This window comes from Panicum virgatum, chromosome 7K, assembly GCF_016808335.1.
Source record: "Panicum virgatum strain AP13 chromosome 7K, P.virgatum_v5, whole genome shotgun sequence".
NCBI lineage: Eukaryota > Viridiplantae > Streptophyta > Magnoliopsida > Poales > Poaceae > Panicum > Panicum virgatum.
Genome location: NC_053142.1, coordinates 5,779,226 through 5,799,428, shown reverse-complemented (window position 1 = coordinate 5,799,428; position 20,203 = coordinate 5,779,226). Strand labels below are relative to the sequence as shown.

At 49.3% G+C, this 20,203-nt stretch overlaps 1 protein-coding gene, 1 long non-coding RNA gene and 1 other non-coding gene across 52 annotated transcripts; all 3 read right to left on the bottom strand.

Annotated features, from left to right (window-relative positions):
* Positions 1 to 1,266: 1,266 nt before the first annotated feature.
* On the bottom strand, positions 1,267 to 12,483 carry LOC120639662. 50 transcript variants are annotated; one of them, XR_005661551.1, is made up of 8 exons: positions 11,722 to 12,475; positions 11,494 to 11,529; positions 11,353 to 11,408; positions 10,795 to 11,270; positions 3,207 to 3,561; positions 2,135 to 2,407; positions 2,013 to 2,048; positions 1,271 to 1,517 (listed from the first exon to the last, which is right to left on the bottom strand). It is a non-coding gene; the product is annotated as an uncharacterized LOC120639662 (transcript). The 50 variants fall into 50 exon arrangements; XR_005661550.1 differs by lacking the exon at positions 1,271 to 1,517 and adding an exon at positions 10,397 to 10,431 and having other exon boundaries at positions 1,618 to 2,407; positions 10,795 to 10,885; positions 11,076 to 11,270; positions 11,722 to 12,476; XR_005661552.1 differs by lacking the exon at positions 1,271 to 1,517 and adding an exon at positions 10,008 to 10,129 and having other exon boundaries at positions 1,618 to 2,407; positions 10,795 to 10,885; positions 11,076 to 11,270; positions 11,722 to 12,476.
* Positions 12,484 to 14,646: 2,163 nt separating this feature from the next.
* Positions 14,647 to 16,086, bottom strand: LOC120639661. Its single transcript, XM_039915526.1, has 4 exons — positions 15,649 to 16,086; positions 15,502 to 15,577; positions 15,318 to 15,413; positions 14,647 to 15,224 (listed from the first exon to the last, which is right to left on the bottom strand). Exons 1-4 carry the CDS (start codon positions 15,681 to 15,683, stop codon positions 14,904 to 14,906), a joined length of 528 nt encoding a protein of 175 aa, XP_039771460.1. The 5' UTR covers positions 15,684 to 16,086; the 3' UTR covers positions 14,647 to 14,903.
* A 427-nt stretch (positions 16,087 to 16,513) lies between these two features.
* LOC120639660 lies at positions 16,514 to 19,910 on the bottom strand. The gene is made up of 2 exons (XR_005661535.1): positions 18,969 to 19,910; positions 16,514 to 18,096 (listed from the first exon to the last, which is right to left on the bottom strand). It is a non-coding gene; the product is annotated as an uncharacterized LOC120639660 (long non-coding RNA).
* Positions 19,911 to 20,203: the final 293 nt, after the last annotated feature.

Below are 20,203 nucleotides of genomic sequence, written 5' to 3'. Positions count from 1 at the left end.
ATTGCTCTCTCTTAAAAAGTTGTAGTTCTTTCAGGTGAAGTCCTGAAAGATCGAAGTCAAGCGACAATATGTTCACCATGCAAGAAAACGCCTAAGATGACTGTAATTGTTTCAAAGACAATAAACAAAGCCATGTTTGGATTCTGAAGACTTGAATAACACAAAGCAAATAGCAGCTCTATTTTTACTCATAATTTCATATAGATGGTGAACAGAGGTGTTTCTTCAGTCAAGTAATTCACGATTCAAATGATACTGCTTTTCCACTGTAATTGATTCAGGGCCTGTTTGGCATGGCTCCAGAGCTGAACTCCAGCAACTCCAAACAATTTTCTTGCCAAACAGACCAACTCCAGAACTCCATGGAGCTCCAAAACTCTAGAGCTGTAGTTCATTTTTTCTTGGAGTTTTGGAGCACCTCTTTTGCAGCTCTAGAAACATCTGTTATGAACCTAGACATGGAGTTGGGGTGAAATTACCCACCACTGCCACCCTTTACACAGAAAAACGGTTCGTTCTTTCTTTTCCTTCTTCCTCGACCCACGCCTCCTACCCGACCCTTCTTCCTCGCCGCCCGCCCTTCCCACCGCCGCCGCCAGCGGCTCACCATCCCCGACCGCGCGACCTCCTCCTCCGCTCCCCGCATCTCGCCGCCACCGCCGGCGGCGGCCCCATCCTCCCCGGCCACGCCACCCCGCCCTCCCCTCCCCGCATCTCGCCGCCACCACCGCCGGGGGGGGGCCTTCCTCCCCGCCCATGCCACCCTGCCCTCCCCTCCCCGCATCTCGCCGCCGCCGCCGCTGGTGGCCCCTCCCTCCCCGCCCGCGCCACCCCATCCTCCCCTCCCCACATCTCCCCACCGCGGCCGTCGACGGCCCCTTCCTCACCGGCCGTGCCACCCCGCCATCCTCACCACTGGTGCTCACCGTGGCGCTCACCACTGACGGCGGCCTCCCCTCCGTCCCCGCCGTTGGCGCCCTCCCCTCCCTCCCCGCCGGTCCCTCACCACCGGTGCTCACCGTGGTGCTCACCGCGCGGGACGACGCGCGCGGAGGTCGCCTCAGGTGGCACCATCGGGAGGCAAGGGCATGCGGCGATTTGCATCCTTGATGGGATCGATGCCGCCGCCGGAGCAGCAGCAGCCGTCTCCTTCCTCGCCGGCATCGAGCGGCGGGCGACGACGGTGTCCCTCGGCTTGCTTGTGGATTTGGGATGGCCCACCTATATGAGAAAGAAGAGAGAGGGGAGGGGTATAGTTCACAAGAAGATAGAAGCTCTAGGGGGCGTTCTGCAAATAAACTTAGAGCTAAAGAGTATGACATGTGGGTCCCATGAACTAAGGGCAAAAAGGACAATTCACCCTCAAAATCTCCTTTCCTGGAGCTGGGGATAACTTTCATGCCAAACACACCATCCAGCCAGCTCCAACTCCACCCAGAGCTAGCTCTGGCTGGAGTTTTGGAGTGGAGCTGCTCCATGCAGAGCTGGAGCCATGCCAAACAGGCCCTCACTGAAACCTGCAACAAATGGAAAGATGTTGCATTAGTGAAATTCAAAAATCAAAACAGTCACAATATGGGCCATAGGCACATTAGCAGTAAACTACAGTTAACACATTCTCTTGACTACCGTCTAGATCAATGCATGAACAATGAATGCACATGTGGGCAGTAACTCCAAAATTCTGAATCTAAGACATTTTCATGGACGGGCATATATTTTTCTGAATAGCCCAAATTTCACCATTGCAGGGGGATGATACTAATGCCTCATATATTTGAGTCAGCAAGACCGTCACAAGTATGAACTAATGGAATGACTACTGAATTAACATACTGAGAAACAGTTGACGCGCCAAGTTCACCACACCGACCACAACAGTAAGGACATGAATGGAATGGAATCTGCATCCGATGCAATGGTGGAATTTGCCCACACACTGACTGACAGATCTCAAGAAGAATCAAGCATCTCTTGTGATTTCTGAAATAGTAACATGACGGGATATTTACCTTTAGCCCATGCTTAATTATGCTGCATATTTGATCCTTGGAATAAGCACAGAAAGTTACAAAAAGAGGGTTGACTGTCAATTAAAGTAGCAAAGCCAAAGGAATGTTAGTTTACTTCATACCAGAAAATGCAGCATTTAAGATTCTTGGCAATTCTTGGAATCAAGATGCAATTTGGACATCACCAGGAGGAACTCAGCACAGAAGACCCAGAAACTTGGAATCAAGATGCAATTTGGACAAGGCCGGAGAAATTCATCACCTTCACCACGAATGGCACATCCGTCTCCCAGCACCAACCTCATCAGCTTCATGAAGCTACCCATGTCAATTGCCTCCTGTCCTATCCTTTGCAGCCATTGAAATCGTTTGGACCTTATTCTTCAACTCAGCAACTGAAATAATATTGAAATGTCAATAACAATGTATAAAGAATACACAACAGAGAAGCATTATTTTTCTAACTCAAGTTCTAATAATTCAAATCCAAGGAGCAAATCTGTACAGTGAAGAAAAGAAGTAGATGGAAGAGCAAGTACACAGCACTACGTTCACTGTATGAAATTGAAATCACGTATGAAATCTCCATCGGTCAAATTTCAGCACACTTTTTAGTTTTTAAGTACACCATGTTAAGATTGAAATTAAGTTGTGCGGTATTCGACTAAATGAGAACTAATCCTTTCTTGTTTATTGCAGTTACAAACTTACTATATGAAATGCTGAAAAACAGCGATGTGGTGTTGTGGACGCCTTCATCGGCATCCAGTATAGGCGCAAGAAGAAAGAGAAGCCGACGGCTCCATCATCTAGTGGCTAGAGTTTGTTACTATTTTTAGCAGATTTGTTTCAGATATTGTTAAAGTTTGTTAGGAAAGTTTGTAATGTCGTGGCTATATAAGCAACACGGCTGAACTATTGAGGTTAGGCAATAAACAGGATCCAATCTACTCAGAGCCTCCTAGGGAGGGCGAGTCCATCAGGTCCCTATCTTGCCAAACAATCCACCACAACATGTGGTGTGTAACAGAGTCAGCACAATCTCTGCATTATGAAAGCTAGTACAGGTATTTTTCACAAACCAAACTCAGGAATCAGGATCCCAACTTACGTCCCCTGGTCCTAAAGGTCTTTGAAATCTTGATATAGAAACATAAATCTAGGAGGGAATAAGCAATTGAGCGTGATGCATACCTTCTTCCTATCAGGCTGAAGGCATCTTGCTGCCGAACCATAAGCAAGATCATCGACACTCACCAAATTCGATGACGATTCCATCCTCCCGGGCAATCCCCACATGCCCAATGTAGCGCGCCAGCCAAGAAACTACAGGAGAGGAGTCCAGACAGTGCAACAAGGAAACCTTGCTTTCTTTGGGTCTACTTCTCCCAGAGGCCACAACTCTTGCATCTCATCATTTGAGCTGAATACTTCATCGTCAGGAGTGGCTTCAAGCTCCATTGAAGGTGATTCTTTCAGCTACTCAAATGCTCTTTGTGATGTAAAATATAATCTGCTACTGCTAAATTCCATGTCATGGTCTTTCAGCCTAGAAGATTAAACACCAATCAAGTTATGCGCATTAACTTGTATGATCATCATACATTCTACTCTAAGGCAGAAAAAATAGCTACAGAATGATGACCACATAATATCTGGGGTACATTGGTGGCTTTACGAAAACAACTACACGGTCTTTTCTTTTAAAGAAATATGACAATAACAGGAACAAAATTGTTAGATATGCAGAGAAAAATGGTAGCAGCAAATCTTTAGAAATAAGTGTGGCAGTGACAAATCAACAAAAAAATGTCAAACACTGACTAAAAGGATAAAGAGGCAGAGCAGTAGGATTAGTGATGGAGAGAATAATTGCTCTATTCCTCCAACCCTAGAAGGGTGGGTATATATAATAACTACACATGGGCCTCTAGATGGGCCTCAGTAGACGAGCGTGCTCTTGGCGAGCGGGCTGTGGAGCTCCGCCAAGAGCTGCCGTAGTCAGGACGCCTCCGCCACGCCGTTAGCAACAGCCCGGTACTCCGCCTCGGCACTGGAGCGGGAGACAACCGGCTGCCACTTGGACAACCAGGAGACTAGGTTGCCGCCCAAGAAGACGGCGTAGCCGGAGGTGGAGCGACGAGTGTCCGGGCAGCCGGCCCAGTCAGCGTCGGTGTAGACCACCAGCTCAGCAGAGGGCAAGCGGTGAAGTACCAGGCCGAGGTCCACAGTGCCACGGACGTACCGGAGGAGGCGCTTCAGCGCAGCAAGGTGTGACTCCCGGGGATCATGCATATCGAGACAGACCTGCTGAACAGTGTAGGTGAGATCCGGCCTGGTGAAGGTGAGGTACTGCAAAGCGCCAGCCAGACTCCGGTAGGCAGTAGGATCATCCACCGGATCACCCAGATCAGCAGACAGCTTCGCCTGAGTGTCGACCGGAGTGGAACAGGGCTTGCAATCAGTCATCCCAGCCCGCTCCAGAATATCGAGGGCGTACTGCCGCTGGTGAAGGAGAAGACCAGACGGGTGAGGCTCAATAGTGACGCCCAAGAAGTGGTGGAGCTGACCGAGATCCTTCATAGCGAACTCCTGCTGCAGAGAGGAGATGACACTCTGAAGTAACTGCTGACTGGAAGCTGTGAGCACAATGTCGTTGACATATAGCAGCAGATATGCCGTCTCATCCCCACGGCGGTAGATGAAGAGAGACGTGTCGGACTTGGCCTCGGTGAACCCCAATGTCATCATGATCGTGGCGAACCGAGAGTACCAAGCCCGAGGAGCCTGCTTCAGTCCATAGAGAGACTTGTTGAGCCGGCAGACCATATCCGGACGACTCGAGTCCACAAATCCCGCAGGCTGAGAGCAATAAACAGTCTCTGACAAGGTGCCGTGAAGAAATGCATTCTTCACGTCCAGCTGGTGCACAGGCCAAGTGCGCGAGAGCGCAAGCGAGAGGACCGTGCGCACCGTAGCGGGCTTCACGACCGGGCTGAAGGTCTCATCATAGTCCACACCAGGCCGCTGAGTGAACCCCCGGAGAACCCAGCGAGCCTTGTAGCGCTCCAGTGTGCCGTCAGCCCGACGCTTGTGCGTCCAGATCCACTTGCCAGTCACCACATTGCAACCAGACGGACGCGGCACGAGGTCCCACGTCTGGTTGGCAAGAAGAGCCGCGTACTCCTCTTCCATCGCGCGACACCAGTGAGGATCCGTCAAGGCGCCGCGGACAGAGAAGGGTACCGGAGAGACCCGTGGCACTCCCTCGGTGGCGGACAGAGTCGCGGCCTGGGACGCCATCCGCCGAGTCACCATGGGATGGATATGCCGAGAATCCCGATGGATGACCGGCGGGTGGTACACCTCCGGCTCGGCTCGAGAGGGAGCCGGAGGAGGCGGCGGCGGCGACGGCTCCGGTGTCGGCGTCGCAGGAGCCTCCGGAGCAAGAGGTGGCGCCGGTGTCGACGTCGAACGACGCCGGTACACCTGCACCGGCTCAGCGTACCGCTGCGGCGCCGGGTTCGGCGCCGAGCGACGCCGGTACACCTGCACCGGCTAAGCGTACCGCTCAGGTGCAGGGAAAGGCATCGGGGCCGCGCGTGGCGCCGCGGGAGACACCGGGTCCGTGCGCGGCACGACCGGAGGTCCGGGGGCTGCGCGTGGCGCGACCGCGGGCACCGGGCCCGCGCTCGGCGCAGCAGGGATCACCGGAAGCGGTGCCGGTGCGCCGGGAAAACCTGCAGGAAAAGGACAGACAGGTAACGGTGGTTAAACCACCGGGTCAGTCGGAAACAGAGACGCCAGCTCGGGATCAGAAGAAGGTGTGGAGGAGGTGGAGTAGGGGAAATCCGACTCGTCGAAGACGACGTGTCGGGAGATCAGAACGCGGCGAGAGGTGAGGTCAAAACATCGGTACCACTTGTGGTCAGGGGAGTACCCGAGGAACACACAACGAGTCGAGCGGGGCGCCAGCTTGTGAGAAGCGGTGGCGGAGGTGTTAGGGTAACACGCACACCCGAAGACCCGAAGGTGGTCGTAGCGAGGAGAGGTACCGAAAAGAGCGTGGTGTGGAGTAGGAGCAGGAGAAGCAGTGGACGGAAGGCGGTTGAGCAGGTAGGTGGCGGTGTGGAGGCTCTCAGCCCAGAAGCGCGGGGGGAGAGAAGCCTGGATCAGAAGGGTGCGCACGACGTCGTTTGTCGTGCGAATCATCCGCTCAGCCTTGCCGTTCTGAGGGGAGGTATACGGACAATACATACGCAGCTGAACACCCCGAGACAGGAAGGAAGACCGGGAGGTGGAGTTATCGAACTCCCGCCCGTTGTCACACTGGACGGCCTTAACGGTGAGGCCGAACTGAGTGGACACCCAGGCAAATAAGTGGAGGAGGGTGGGGAAGGTCTCAGACTTGGCGCGCAAAGGGAAAGTCCAAGAGTAATGAGAAAATTCATCAACAATGACCAGATAAAATCTATAGCCAGACATGCTGAGTACAGGAGATGTCCACAGATCACAGTAAATGAGATCAAAAGCATGCGCAGCATGCGAAGAAGAAAAAGAAAACGGAAGTCTAACATGACGACCTAACTGGCATGCATGACAGAGGTGCTCAGCAGGAGCCCTAGTACATGGAACATCGGTACAACGGTGGAGCTGAGCCAAAACGTCGCGGCCGGAGTGACCAAGCCGGCGGTGCCAGGTGGTGGAAGAAGGTGTCACGGCAAACGCAGAAGACGAAGAAGCCGAAGATGAGGCAGCGGAAGCAGGAAGCCAAAGAGTGTAAAGGGGCCCCGGGCTGTCACATCGGAGGAGCGGACGCCGGGAAGCCGAATCCTTCACAGTAAGACCAGAGGAGTCAAATTCGATAGAACAGGAGTTGTCAGCAGTAAACTGGCGAATAGAAAGAAGGTTGTGAACCATTTGAGGAGCAACAAAAACATTAGGAAGACGAGGAGCAGAACCCACGGCGGTGACAGAAAGGCAAGACCCATCACCAACCATGATAGAAGAAGGACAAGAGGGGTGTGGGGGTCGAACAGAAGATAGGATACCAGCATCGGGAGTGGTGTGGAACGAGGCACCAGAGTCCGCGATCCACTCGGTGCTGGTCGGCGGCGTCAGTCCCATGGTGCTGAAGGACTGCGCCAGAGCGGCCTGGTCCCCCCCAGCCCAGGTCGGCTGCTGGCTGGGCTGAGCGGGCGGGGTCCAGGACGGCGCGAAAAGTGGAGCAGCGCCAGTGAACATGGCCGCCGGCTGGAACTGAGGACGAGGCCCCCCTCCAAGACCCTGGAACGGCCACATCGAGATGCGCCCTGACCATGGGTTGCTGAAGGATTGCCAGGACGTACCTCCAGCGGCAGGGGCAGGAGCGGGAGCCGGAGCTGGAGCCGGTGTCGGCGCGCCCCGACGGCCCCCACCGGTACCGGTGCTCCCAGAAGCAGGGCCACCAGTGCCACCACCACCACCCCGTCGCCGGCGACGTCCACGGCCCTCCCCCTCCTCCGGTCTGCCCGGCGGTAGCAGCACCAAGGAGGGAGGTGGCAGGAGCAGCGGAGGAGGCCGGTGGAGTAGTAACGAGCGCGGCGGGGGTGGGCGAGGACGATCCGGGTGCGAGACCCCTGGTGATCTCCTCGAGGGCGAGGTCGTCCCGGACCTGCAGGAAGGTGGGGAAGGGCCTCTGGCAAGCGATCCAGCCCTTCAGGTGGTCGTAGGTGCTGCTCAGTCCCCATAGGACATTGAGCACCAAGACTCAGATCGGACACCGGATCCCCGAGGTCGTGAAGAGCATCGGCCATGCTCTTCATCCGCCGGCAGTACTCACCGACGGAGAGGTCCCCCTGCACGAAGGTGCGGAAGGTGGCGTCGAGCTGGAGGGCGCGGTACTCGGCGTTGCCGAGGAACTGCCCCTCGAGCGCCACCCAAGCCTGCCGCGCGGTGCCGCCGTGGGTCTTGACGAGGTCCTGCAGATCTAGGGAGATGGTCCCGAAGATCCAGGACAGGGCGACACTGTCGAGGCGCAGCCACGTCACGTCCCGCGCCTCGAACGGCGGGTCGACGAGGACGTGGTCGTCGAGGGCGTAGCGGCGGAGGGTGAGGAGGACCTGGTCCCGCCAGCGGCCGTAGGAGGACGCGGGATCGAGGAGGACGGAGACCAGGGCCCTGATGTTCTGGACGCCGGCGGCCTGTAGGTGGAGCTGGGCGACCATGGGGTCGGTCGGGTCGTACCGGGCTCCAGCTCCAGCAGGCGGGGCACGGCGGGAGGAGCTGCCGAGGCGGAGAAAGCGGCACGGCGGAGGAGCTGCCGAGCTCGGGGTCGACGGGCAACTGGCCGGAGGAGATGCGGAAAGCGCTCCGCCTCGGCGACCCGGAGGGCGAGGGCGTCGGCCGTGGCACGCTCGCGCTCCCAGGCGAGGGCAGCCACGCGGAGGGCCGCGGCGAGAGCGGCGTCGGCCTGATGCCAGCGGAGGGCGGCGGCGGAGATCGGCGCGTCCTCGGGCGACATCCCGAGGCCAGGCCACGCGGGATCTGGCGCGGCGTCGGTGGCGGGCAGCTTCCCAGCGGCGACGGCGGCGCGGGCGGCCTGCGCGGCGGCAGCTGCTGCAGCAGCCGCCCCAGGCGCCTCACAGCAGCAGGCGCGTGCGGCCCAGGCTGGGCGGCGGCTGCAGCTCGGGCGGCCCGGCGGTGCCTGTGGTCCAGGCGGCCCCGGCGGCGCCTGGATCTGTGGCTCCGCGTCCCCCACTACCCCCCTCCGGCCGGCGCGCCAGCGCGGCGGCGGCAAGCGGCCGGATCGGGCAGGGGGGCGAGCGCTGCCAGGGCGACGGCGGTGGCTTTGGGCCACGCGACCGGCGGCGCGCGAGCAGGGGAGGTGCCGGGCCAGGCGGCGGCGGCTGGAGCGCCTGCGGCCGGAGCAGAGTGCTGGGCCCAGGCGGCGGAGGCGGCTGCAGCACCATGGGGAAGCGGGGGCGACACGTCCACGGCGCCTGCAGCCTGAGCAGAGGAGGAGGAAGGGAGGGGAGGGAAAGAGGAGAGGGAAAGGGAGGAGGAGGCCGGCGGCGCCGGCGGCCGGCCGGCCATGAGCCGGCGGCGGCGGGCACCAGAGGAGCGCGGCTGGAAACAGAGGAGGTGAAAACCTAAACCTAAGCTAATGATACCATGATGGAGAGAATAATTGCTCTATTTCTCCAACCCTAGAAGGGTGGGTATATATAATAACTACACATGGGCCTATAGATGGGCCTCTATACACATGGGCTCAATATAGTCCAACAATTAGGATGACACCTAGCGATTCCATTTGCCTTGTATAATGCAGATAATCGTGTTCCCAGTATAGACATGGTAATGAGTATTTAAATCACTTCTTTACTACTGCAGTCACTACAATACGTCTCAGTAATTATTCATCATAGCAGTGTAACCAGTTTGATAGTAAACAAATGACAATGGAGGTAAGCAGATAAACGAAGCAGATAAACAAATGACAATGGAGGTAAGCAGATAAACAAATTGATTCAAATGTAATTGCAGCTGCTGCAGCTCATGTTTATCCCCCATTATAAACATAAAGACCTATTATTAGATTATTTTTGCCCTCTTCTAGAGAAAAAGCTGGTCTTCTTTCACCAGATCAATGTAACTTAGACTGCTAATTCACAGCATGAAGTAGACCATATATACGGTTAACAGAACACACAACACCAGCCATGAATCTTAGTTTCAGACTAATGTGAGCTGATGTGTCCTGCAAGACCAAGCAAAGCCTCAAATCAATGACAAGAATGGATCCATTTGCAAATTTTGACATTTCAAGTAAAAAAATATAATCTCAAACAATTCCTCCTGAATTTTCGTCATGTGTTGTCAGCGACGGACACGGCTTAATAGTCTGCAGCTTAAACATTTCTGAACATAGGATGAAGCACCAGCTAGCTCCATGTTAACCACCGAGGCAAGAAAAAGATTAATTTAATTCCACTCCATTTGAAAGCTGCTTACTTCAATATAGAAAGAAGTACATCCTGATTCCTTTTTATCTCTCAAACCATTTAATAGCTAGGGACATTATCATATATAAAGACCTGGCCTACATCATCCTCATCGTTTCTCTGATCCTCTCCCTGCTCACCCAAAGCAGAAAAAGCGCCAGAAAATATGAGAAACAAGGAGGCCCAAATTAACAACCAAGCTATTCGACACAAGCCACAATTAATAATCTTTTTAATCTGAACCATCTCTTACAGAAGGAAATACATAATCCCCATAATCCCACTTGACATGTATTTCAACAATGATGGGACCAAAAAAATTCTAAAGAAAACAGCTTTGATCTCTACTGGACGTTTTTTTTTATTTTCCACAAAGAGCACAATGCACAGATGCATCACCTTACTGAAGTTCATACCAAGAATTAAGAGTGGACCTGCAGTAGGGTCAATAAATGGAATAAATGGACATTGAAATTAGAAACTGGGTCAATCTTGCCTAAGCCCTACATAACATCTACATAGAAAAAATTATATATAGAATTAACTTGGGCTATGAAATTAGAAACTGAGTCAATCATGCCTAAGAGCTGTATTGTGGCAGCAGGGCTTGGCCTAGAGCTATGCTATCTGGCGTCTTGCTCTAAACTACATAAAAATATATATCAGTGGCTTGCAAAAAAAACATATATCAAAACACGCTATTTTAGTAATTTGGGGTCCGAACAAGAAGCTACATATCCACATAAACAAATTAAATACTTTTATATGATAAGATACTAATAATACTGACATATCACCTTGTAGGTCTTATCCCCAAAGAAACGAATTTCTTGAAATTCCTCAAGAGTATCTCAAGCAGTACGTTTTGTCCCAACCTTGGGGAAATACCTGTAATTTTACTATTTTAGTGCATCAGTATTAAATACCATGCTTCTTATTATTGTCAAAAAAGAAATATGCATAAAAGTCTAGGCTATTCACATCAAAACTAATCTGACCCTCCAATAGAAAATGTCAAGTTCAAGTGAGCAAACTTTTCACGAAGCACAGATACCATTTTAAGTCGAATGTTATGCACCTGCAGGAAATACCTTGTTTCCGTTCATGTATCTTCGATAACTTTCCACCTCCGACTAAGAAAGGTTACTGATCCTAGTAAAGGATTCATTACCTTATCGTACTTCTCGAATTTTCATCACGTTATTCTTGACTACAGTTTCTTCCTATCGGAGAAACATTAATCATTCCTCTTCGGAACTCTATGAAGGTACCCCTGAGCAAACAGCCTATGTGTGTTCAGTAATGATCAATGAGCTAGTGCAGAACATAGTTATTTAATAGGGTTCCTCACCGACCTTTTAATTGGGATATCCAAGTCTGCAATGTAATGAAGGGTGAAATTAATAAATTCCTGAAAAACATATGCAAAACTTTAGCAAGCCTGATGTTGGATCAATGGAATCAGTGAAAGAAAGTGAATACACACATAGGCTCACCTTCAGCTTGTCTTCTCCGAGAAATGATTTCAAACTCTGCAGAAAGCAAAAGTTCTGTATCAGCATATACAAGAACCTAGAGCAGCCAGATATTCTAGTAGAGTAGCAGGCCCAGTCAGTAACTTGATTTTGCTTCCTTTACTAGCATTTCCTTGCAACTAAATTTGTTGATATCAGATTCAGCCCGTCACTGGATACAAGACTTGCTTGCGGTGCCCAAAGACTTACTTGAGTTCCAATTAGCTCTCCGTTCGTGTGTGCAACGACGTAATCATAGTCAGTAATAACTGCAACAAGGTTTAGCAACAATGTGCAATTCCAGTTAACAACAGATCGTCGCCAAAGTTGTGTGTGCACATCCCAGACCTGTTCTGCCGAGTTGCTCGATAATCTTCACCAGATCGGATCCGCCCAACACCCCCATAGTGACGCATCCCATGGCCGCGCCACCACAGTGACGCATGATCCCACCACCATCCCGCACCACAGCTCCACTGCTACCAGGGCCACCACTCCGGCGCCGCTATTCGGGAGCCGATCACTGGGTGCCGAGACCGTCGTGGGGCAGGAGGAGGCCGAAGCGGCGGCGGATCCGTGGCGTGCGCATCGGTCAGGCACTCAGGCGGGACGGCAGCGGGACAGCGCGGATCCGTGGCTCATGCATTAGCAGGGCTGGCACTGCAGCAGGACGGCGCGGATCCACGGCTCCTGCGTCGGCGGCGGGTAAGGGGAGTCGCGCGACGGGAGGGCTTTGATGGGTGGACTCCGTGGCGGCGCCTCAGCGCAAGAGCCCGGCGGACCGGCAGACGTTCCGGGCCTCAACGTGCGGAGGGACGTGCAAGGGCGGCGGCGCGGCGAGCGGTGGAGCGAGGCGTGGTGGGACGTGCGGCGGAGCGGGGGCAGCGAAGGAGATGGCGATTGACGGGCGGGGCAGGGGAAGGAGAGCGTGGGGTGAGAAGTGACGGGCGGAAATTTCGGGTGGGTACAGGCGGGCGGGTACATTTTGCCTCGGGCTGTGTGTTTAGTTGTCCTAAAATTTCCAAACTTTCAGTCACATCGAAATCACATCAAAATATTAAATATAGTTAATGACATATATATGGAACACTAAATGTGGATAAATAAAATAATTTATTGCACAGTTTGGATGTACGTTGCGAGATGAATCATGATAGGACAATATTTACCACATACAAAAAAAATACTACAGTACTTTTCAGCTTCACTTTTCGTAAACTTTTCGCATCTAAACACAACCTCGGTGAAAAAAAACACGTCGGGGAAGGTAGAAACATCGCGGAAACATTGTTTTTGCCGGTAAGGAGTTTCGTCGAGGTAGAGTTCAACCAAGAATATTTTGATTAGTGGGCCCTCCGTGAGAGGGTGGGGATAAGTTTTTTTTGTGGGATATAATTTCAATTTCTTTGAATTCTTATGGGATAGATATTTCATCCCCAATCTTTCTGCATAACTAGGTACTACACACATGCTTTTTAGCAGTCCAGCAACTTACATTTGCTTTTAGTTTCAGTAGTTTACTAGCTTCCGAGAACGTCTAGTTTCAACATCCTATTTTCAATTACTAATAGAAGAAGTTTGAGTGCTTGGAGTTTTTATGAGCCGTTGATGGGTTCAGATCTAATGGTTTAAAAATAAGAGGAACCAGTTACGAAGAACTAAACATGTGGGCCAGGAACTATTATTTTGTGGGTCAGAAACCACTTATAGAAATCATCTAAAGGGTATTTTAGTACTTTTCATATTCCTATGTTCCTTTATCCTTTCAACAATCGATCAAGTCCAGTCGTGTCGCTTCCGCTGTCGCTGTTGCCGCCGCCGCCGGCCAGGTCCCTGCCGGTGCATGACCCCCGTCCGGGGATGGCGGCGCGGCACAGGCGAGAAGCAGGGCCGTCTACGCGGTGCAGCACGGACGTCATCTTCATCGCTGTCGCTGCCGGCACCGCCAAAGGCCACCCCCCGTCGCTGCATGTCAGGTCCGGCGATGGCGGCGTGAACGGAAGGGGCGGGGCCTGGGTAAACGGCGCAGCGTCAAGGTGTGGACTGACGACTGGGAGGCGCGGGGCTGGCATAGGGCATGGGGGCACAACGTTGGGTGAGCTCGCGCCGCCGCCGACGACATACCAGACCCCTCCCGGCAAGAAGCGACATGTTCTCCCATCCCTCAAGTTGGCGCCACGGACACCGGCGAGGCTCCGACACCTCTGGCAAGCCGCTCTGCTCTTGCTATTCATTAATTCATCCGATCCATCTGAGCTCTTGGTTCGTAATCTGAACTCCGATCTAAAGCATGAGTCTGCATTCTCTTGCAATTTACTGTGTCTTGGTTCGTTTCAGCCCATCTAGTCTCACAGATTTTTGAGGTATTAATTGAAGCTAATGGCGATGCATCTCAAGTGGCATAATGTGCTGTGCTAATTTTTTTTATGCTACCATTTTACCTTAACCAACATGTCAGAGCTAGAGAGGGAAGAATAGAAAATGATTAACACATTGGCTTTCTTTTGTGCTATGGATGCATCCTCCACAAACGTGTTCACAATTGTATTAGTTTCGATTGTGACTATGTAGCAGAAATATAAAGTAGAGGTTGTTTTCGGCTCATGTAGGCAAACAACAGTGATTGATACTATATATAACTGGCAGGTCATTTTCTGAGCCCATAGTAATAATTAGTAAAATAGAACATGTATACATTCGGTTTGAAAATTAGGAGCGGTGCCAGTTTTAAGCAGAATGTAGTATCACTAATGGAGGAGCTCATTCAGCAAGACTATGTTACTATGAATTTTCTCCACGACAGCACACTAAAATAAGACTTGTCAAAATTAGTAAAATTAAAGATCTTCTCGTAGAAGTCTGGTTACACTTGTATCCATATCTTTTGGGCAAAAAACCACTGACAAATACTCTAGATACACTGGTCATGGTGCCTTATTTGTAGTTACAAGTGTTATATGCTCTACAAATCAATTTGCGTGGTTTGGCAGACACTCAACTGCTACTCAGATGAGCCCAGCCACAAAAGTGGTAACCCGAAAATTGGGCTAGCAAAAACAATGCCAAAGCTATAAAGGTTTGAAAAATTGCTAGATTAATATGACTGATTGCAGTACCTCTTACACTTGAAATACACCTTTGGTGTTTCTCCACCTGTCTCGATAACAATGTGCTAAGATGGTAATAACTCAATTTTTTAGAAAAGATGAAAACATATTACACATTTGTGTTGGAAAAAAATGAGCTATTGAAGGATGAAAAATTATAGTCCCACTAAAAGTAACAATGTAATCAATAATATGACTTCATCTCTGTACAAATTTAAACTAAAGCACATGATGCTCGTAGCCAATGGTAAAAGATGCTGGTAGAACTAAAGTAGTGATGACACTCTAGGATTTGCTGTAAGGGCTCTTCCTGTACTGGCTTGGATTGGAGATTCTTTTGTTAGCACCAGGATCACGTGCAACAGTTGACATCTCACTTTTGTTGGTTCCATTTTTTGTGATAGCCTTGGTATTGTGCCCATCTTTCCTTGGTCGGCCCCATTTCTTCTGGGCTTTTGACGGTTTTGCTTGATCATTTGGGTTGTTGGTCTTATTATCTGACTTTTTCCCGGTCTTGTGGTTTATGTTACCAGTTCTTGTGCCGATTATGCATACTTCACCATCTGATCCACTAACTTTTGGATTTGCAGCCAAGTAAAGTTCTTTCTGAAGAGAATTGAAACAAAAGCCATCAAACATGTTTGCGTGAAATATTAATCTAATGAAAGAAATCTTAGTCAGGCAGGCAATTGCACAAACTGTGAGAGGCTCCTTGTATGATGCTTTTCGACATTTGTTGTTTTCTGAACGCAACAGCCTGCAACATATCTTTCTTCGGAAAATGTCCATTTGATCCTATAGTAAAAGGCTTGTCATTTGTTAAAAAAGGTTGTATATGTACTAATGAAGTTAGAAATGGATATAACTGTAGCAATGCATGCACCTGTGTAAAATTGTTACGCATTTGAATTCCGTTCCATTCCAACATATATTTGATAACATAGACACCACAAGACTTGCTGCATATCACAATTGATGTATCATGCATGAGGTGTGTGATAGATAGTATTGTATGCATCATTAGGCGTACCTATCGTTTTGTTGGGGTATGTTAGTGTATGGCATTCTTTCCCATGCAGAGTGTTAGGAAACCAGCTTCAACTGCTGCCTCAATACATGCTTGTATGTTCTTCACCTTTTGCACATTCAGTAATTAATATAGTTGGGTGAGTAATTGTTAGCGTGGGCTATATTAGGCAGGGATCTTGCTATGTTAGGCAAGACCCTTGGGTTTAGGGTGGTGCGGCTGCACAGGCTTGTTGCCTTGTGCGCCTCCCCCTGGTTTGGTTAATTGGTTATAATAGGCAAGGATTCTCCCTGATAGGATTATTCCCTACTCCAGTGAACATCCTTGCCTATATGTACTTGAGCCTTTGCTCCCATTAATCATTCACCATTTTTCCCAATTCATTGTCTTTCATGGTATCAGGAGTCCGGGTTCCACCTCGAATTTCTTCGCTTCCGCTCACCTAGCGCGCCGGCCCCTCGCCGTGTAGCGCCCGCGCGCTGGCCCCTCGCTGTGCAGCACCCGCACGCTGGCCTCCCTACCGCGCCGCACCATGCCCGACACCCCGCCATCGTCGCCCTTGGGCGACGCCGCCGCACCGGCGGCGTCGACCCGTCCGCCCCAACCACCCTCACTGAGAACACCCTTCATGTGTACATATGATTCATTGGACTGCGCTGCTCTGAAAGATGCTTCATGACTTAAATTGCGCAACTCACGATACTTGTCAAGACTATGACAAGAATCATACATGTCACTTTTCCTAATTGGAGGAAATGCAGACTTTGTAGTCATGGTCCATCTCCTACGAACACAGCACTAGGGAATTCTGTCAACCTGTAATATTTTGAAGACATAGAAAATGTGACCACAAGGTATGCCATCACGCTACAGCTTGCAACAAGAGCAACCAATCTTGTCTAACATGGATTCTGTGAAGTCACAATCAACATAGAACTTCCAATCATTATTGTTCTTCGCAGAAACGACATATGTTACCCTTTCACCCCCATCGAGTATTTCACAGATAGCATAATTATTTATACAACCAATTTTCTTCTTCACCAAGGCAAAAACAGTAGGTGTAAACACTTCTGCAGCATCCTTCTCAATATTATCAGCATCATCCAAGTCAGTGAATGGGACAAATTGTGATGCTGTAACATCTAACTTAGCCTCATTTCGCCGCAGGTTGGACAAGCAATGCTCATAGTGCTGCAACATATCAAATAGTGTCATCTTTCTATCAAGATGAGTATGTAATTTTGAGTTTAGACTCTCACTGCGCACCACAAGTTCTTCATCTAGTACATTTGATACACCCATGTGTGCTTACTTGAAATTCTATTCTTTTCCATGAATTCATCCCATTTCCTCTCAAATCTCCGGTATAGAACAACGATCATATACAAATACTCTGAACGCTTGAGCAATTTTAGAATTATGAGGATTCTGTAATATGTTTTGCTCAATATGCTAGGTGCACAACTTATGGTTACTACTAGGCAAAACAATTCTGATAGCTTTCTGCATAGCAAGGTCTCCATCAGTGATGACCGAAATTGGATGTTTCTGGGACATGGCAGTCAAGAATGTTTGCAACAGCCACTCATATGCCTCGAACGTTTCATTGGAAAGAATGCCACAACCAAATACAACTGTGCTTCGGTAGTGATTCAACCCAACAAAAGGCACAAATGGCAAGTTGTATCCTTTGGTCCGGTAAGTACTATCAAAAACCACAACATCACCAAATGCTTCATAGTCTAGACAAGATTGAGTATCGGACCAGAATAGTTGCTTCAGGTGGCCCTTTTCATCAATCAGATATTTGAAGGAAAAATCTGGATCTCTCTCCTGTCGTGCCACCATGTGACGTATCATAGTTTGAGAATCTCATTTAGCAATCGTTCCCAACTTGTACCTATAGCAAAAGTTATATGCATCCCTTGATACACATCTGACCTTGTCATATCCACCATACTGCATTTCAAGAATGTTCATGATTTGGTGTTTGCGTACTCCTGCAATTTCCATCTCAATTATGTCGGCTTTCTGCTCATCACTGATTCTTCTATGTGAATGTAAGAGGCAAGCTAAATCTGATGCTGCCAATTCATGGGTGTGCTCATCAATAAAGTCCTTGACATACCACAGTCCCATCTCCTTATTCCGTGCAATTACCATTCTGGCTGCACACCCACAGCGACTAATGTCCCGTGGCTTCCTCTTCTTATTTGCTTTCTTCATGTGCTTAGCTGCACGGAACCCTTGACGACTACAAACAAACCTCCTTAAACATATTTCTTTAGTAGTTTGATCTCTTTCCATGTAACATTTCCTTACAGAAAATCCCTTCTCCATAGCATAGTTGTTGTAGAATTCATAACCTTCTTTCTCGCTACGGAATGTCTTGCTGACAATTTCTTGATAATCTAATAGAGCCTCTATACTCAGATCAACCATATCTTCCTGCACCATATCATTGAATCAGTAAAAGAAAATTGCCAAATAAAGATAATAAATCTAGCCAATAGGGATGATATCTGACTATTATTTATTCAGACAAATTCAATAGCAATATGGTTCATTATTTAATGTATGCACTCCAACTATGATGTGTGATTGTTCCCTGAAGCATCAATACGGTTTCCCTGATTCAAAATATTGGTCTTATCTGAACTTAAGTTATTCATATGGTTAAAATTTGACAGCACAAATCTTCCATTATAGTCACCAGCTGGCTGTCAAACATAAACTAGCATACAACTTACAGCATCATCTCTTTGGTGATATTTTTCATTATATAATCTAATTACCATTTCACGTTTCTGAGGCCAGCCATTACCCCCAGCATTGCAGTTATTCATGCCATAGGCCGTACTCTGAATCTTCATATTTTCTTTGCCTAAAAGCTTCGCCTAGTTATTCATTCCCTGATTCTACAAATTCTGAAGATACTATTAAAAATTAGCTATATGCCTAGTTTAAAACTGAAATCCTGTACCACTACAACCTACTTATTGAAACTAATATCTCTCTATCTATATTACTTTATTTATGCCCCTACAAACATCTGGGCATATCTCCACAAAGCAGATCATAATTTATCCATATTTTCTCATCAGATTCCAATATAAACAAATTAGCATATGTGTTCACATTTGTGCAGATCTGCATATCTATTTTGAATAGCAACAGAAACACCACAAATTAATTTTAGAGATCTAGATCATGTTAATTCAACATTACCATAAAAATTCATGTGTGTGCCACGACACTCCTACTGATATAGCACAAGAAAATTGAAGACATCTTATCATATCAATGGTTGCAGGACTCACCTTGGTGATCTTCTAAGCTCTGCCGGTGCAACGTATGTGATTCCCTGCCTCAGCGCTGGGGTTCCACGCCACCCAGTCACTGCTTCGCGTTGCAGAGCTCCTAGGTAGAAGAATCCTCGCCGCTGAACCCTAGCCCACGAGAACCTAGATCACGAGCCTCTGTTTTGAGCCGTGCAGCAAGCTGTCACGGATTCAGATAAGAGATTAGCGTTGAGGGTCTCTCCTATGCAGCTCTCCCGCGAGGCGTTGCTGTCGCGGATCGCGGCCGGCTGGGAGGCGCAGCAGAGAGGGGTGCGGGGCCGGGCGGGGTGCTTGGCGCCGGCGTTCAGGGGAAAACAGGGAGATAGCGGCGAGGGTCTCAACTCCGCAGCTCTACGGCGGCACGGCGCCGCCGTCGGGGATCGCGGCCGGCCGGGGAGGTGCAGCAGAGCGGGGTGCACGGTGCGCCGGCGGCGTCGGGGAAAACAAAGGGACAAGCTGATCTATTTGGTGCTAATATGATTAGCAAAGTACCCCTCATTAGAGGAAAAGAGGGATTCTAAAGATCAATGGCTCAGATTTTTTTAGAGGGTAGGAACCTCTGGTTCCTCTTAAGCACTGCTCTCTTTTTTTAAACGAAAAAAAACAGGACACTGTTGTCCATCAAGAAACTGTGGGGTTCTTAACTCTTCGTTCTGTTATCATTCCTATGTAGTGACAAAGAAAAGCCCTGAGCTGCACTGTTTTCAGGACTTCTAAATTGCCTGAAAACTTCATTATCAAGCAACCAAAAGGGGACTTGATGAGGGCTAGGAAGCTGCTACAGCTCCATCCAGTTACAGAAAACAATTTATGAAAATGGACCCATCATTCCAAGCACGATCAGATTTTCAAAAACGAAAACTTCCAAGCACGATCTGTCAACAGGTAAGCTGTCACTTCTGTGTATCTCCTAGGCCCATAGACAGCTCGTGCCCAAGAGGAAATACATGTTCATTTGTAAAGTGAAATACTATTCTGGTTGCACAAGTTCTGTTTTTATGTTCAAACCACGATCGGTAAAAACACATGGAGCAGCCCTTCATTTATTTTATTATTTACTGAAATAAGAACAGGCAGGAGGGGCTACCTACTTGAACTTGATTGTGTCGAAGAAGTTTAAAGAAAACAGGCAGGATGGGCGCATAACTGCAATTAGAAGCTATCCTTCATCGATGAAGTCATAAAGTTGTAATTAGTTTTGTAGGGCCCTGTTA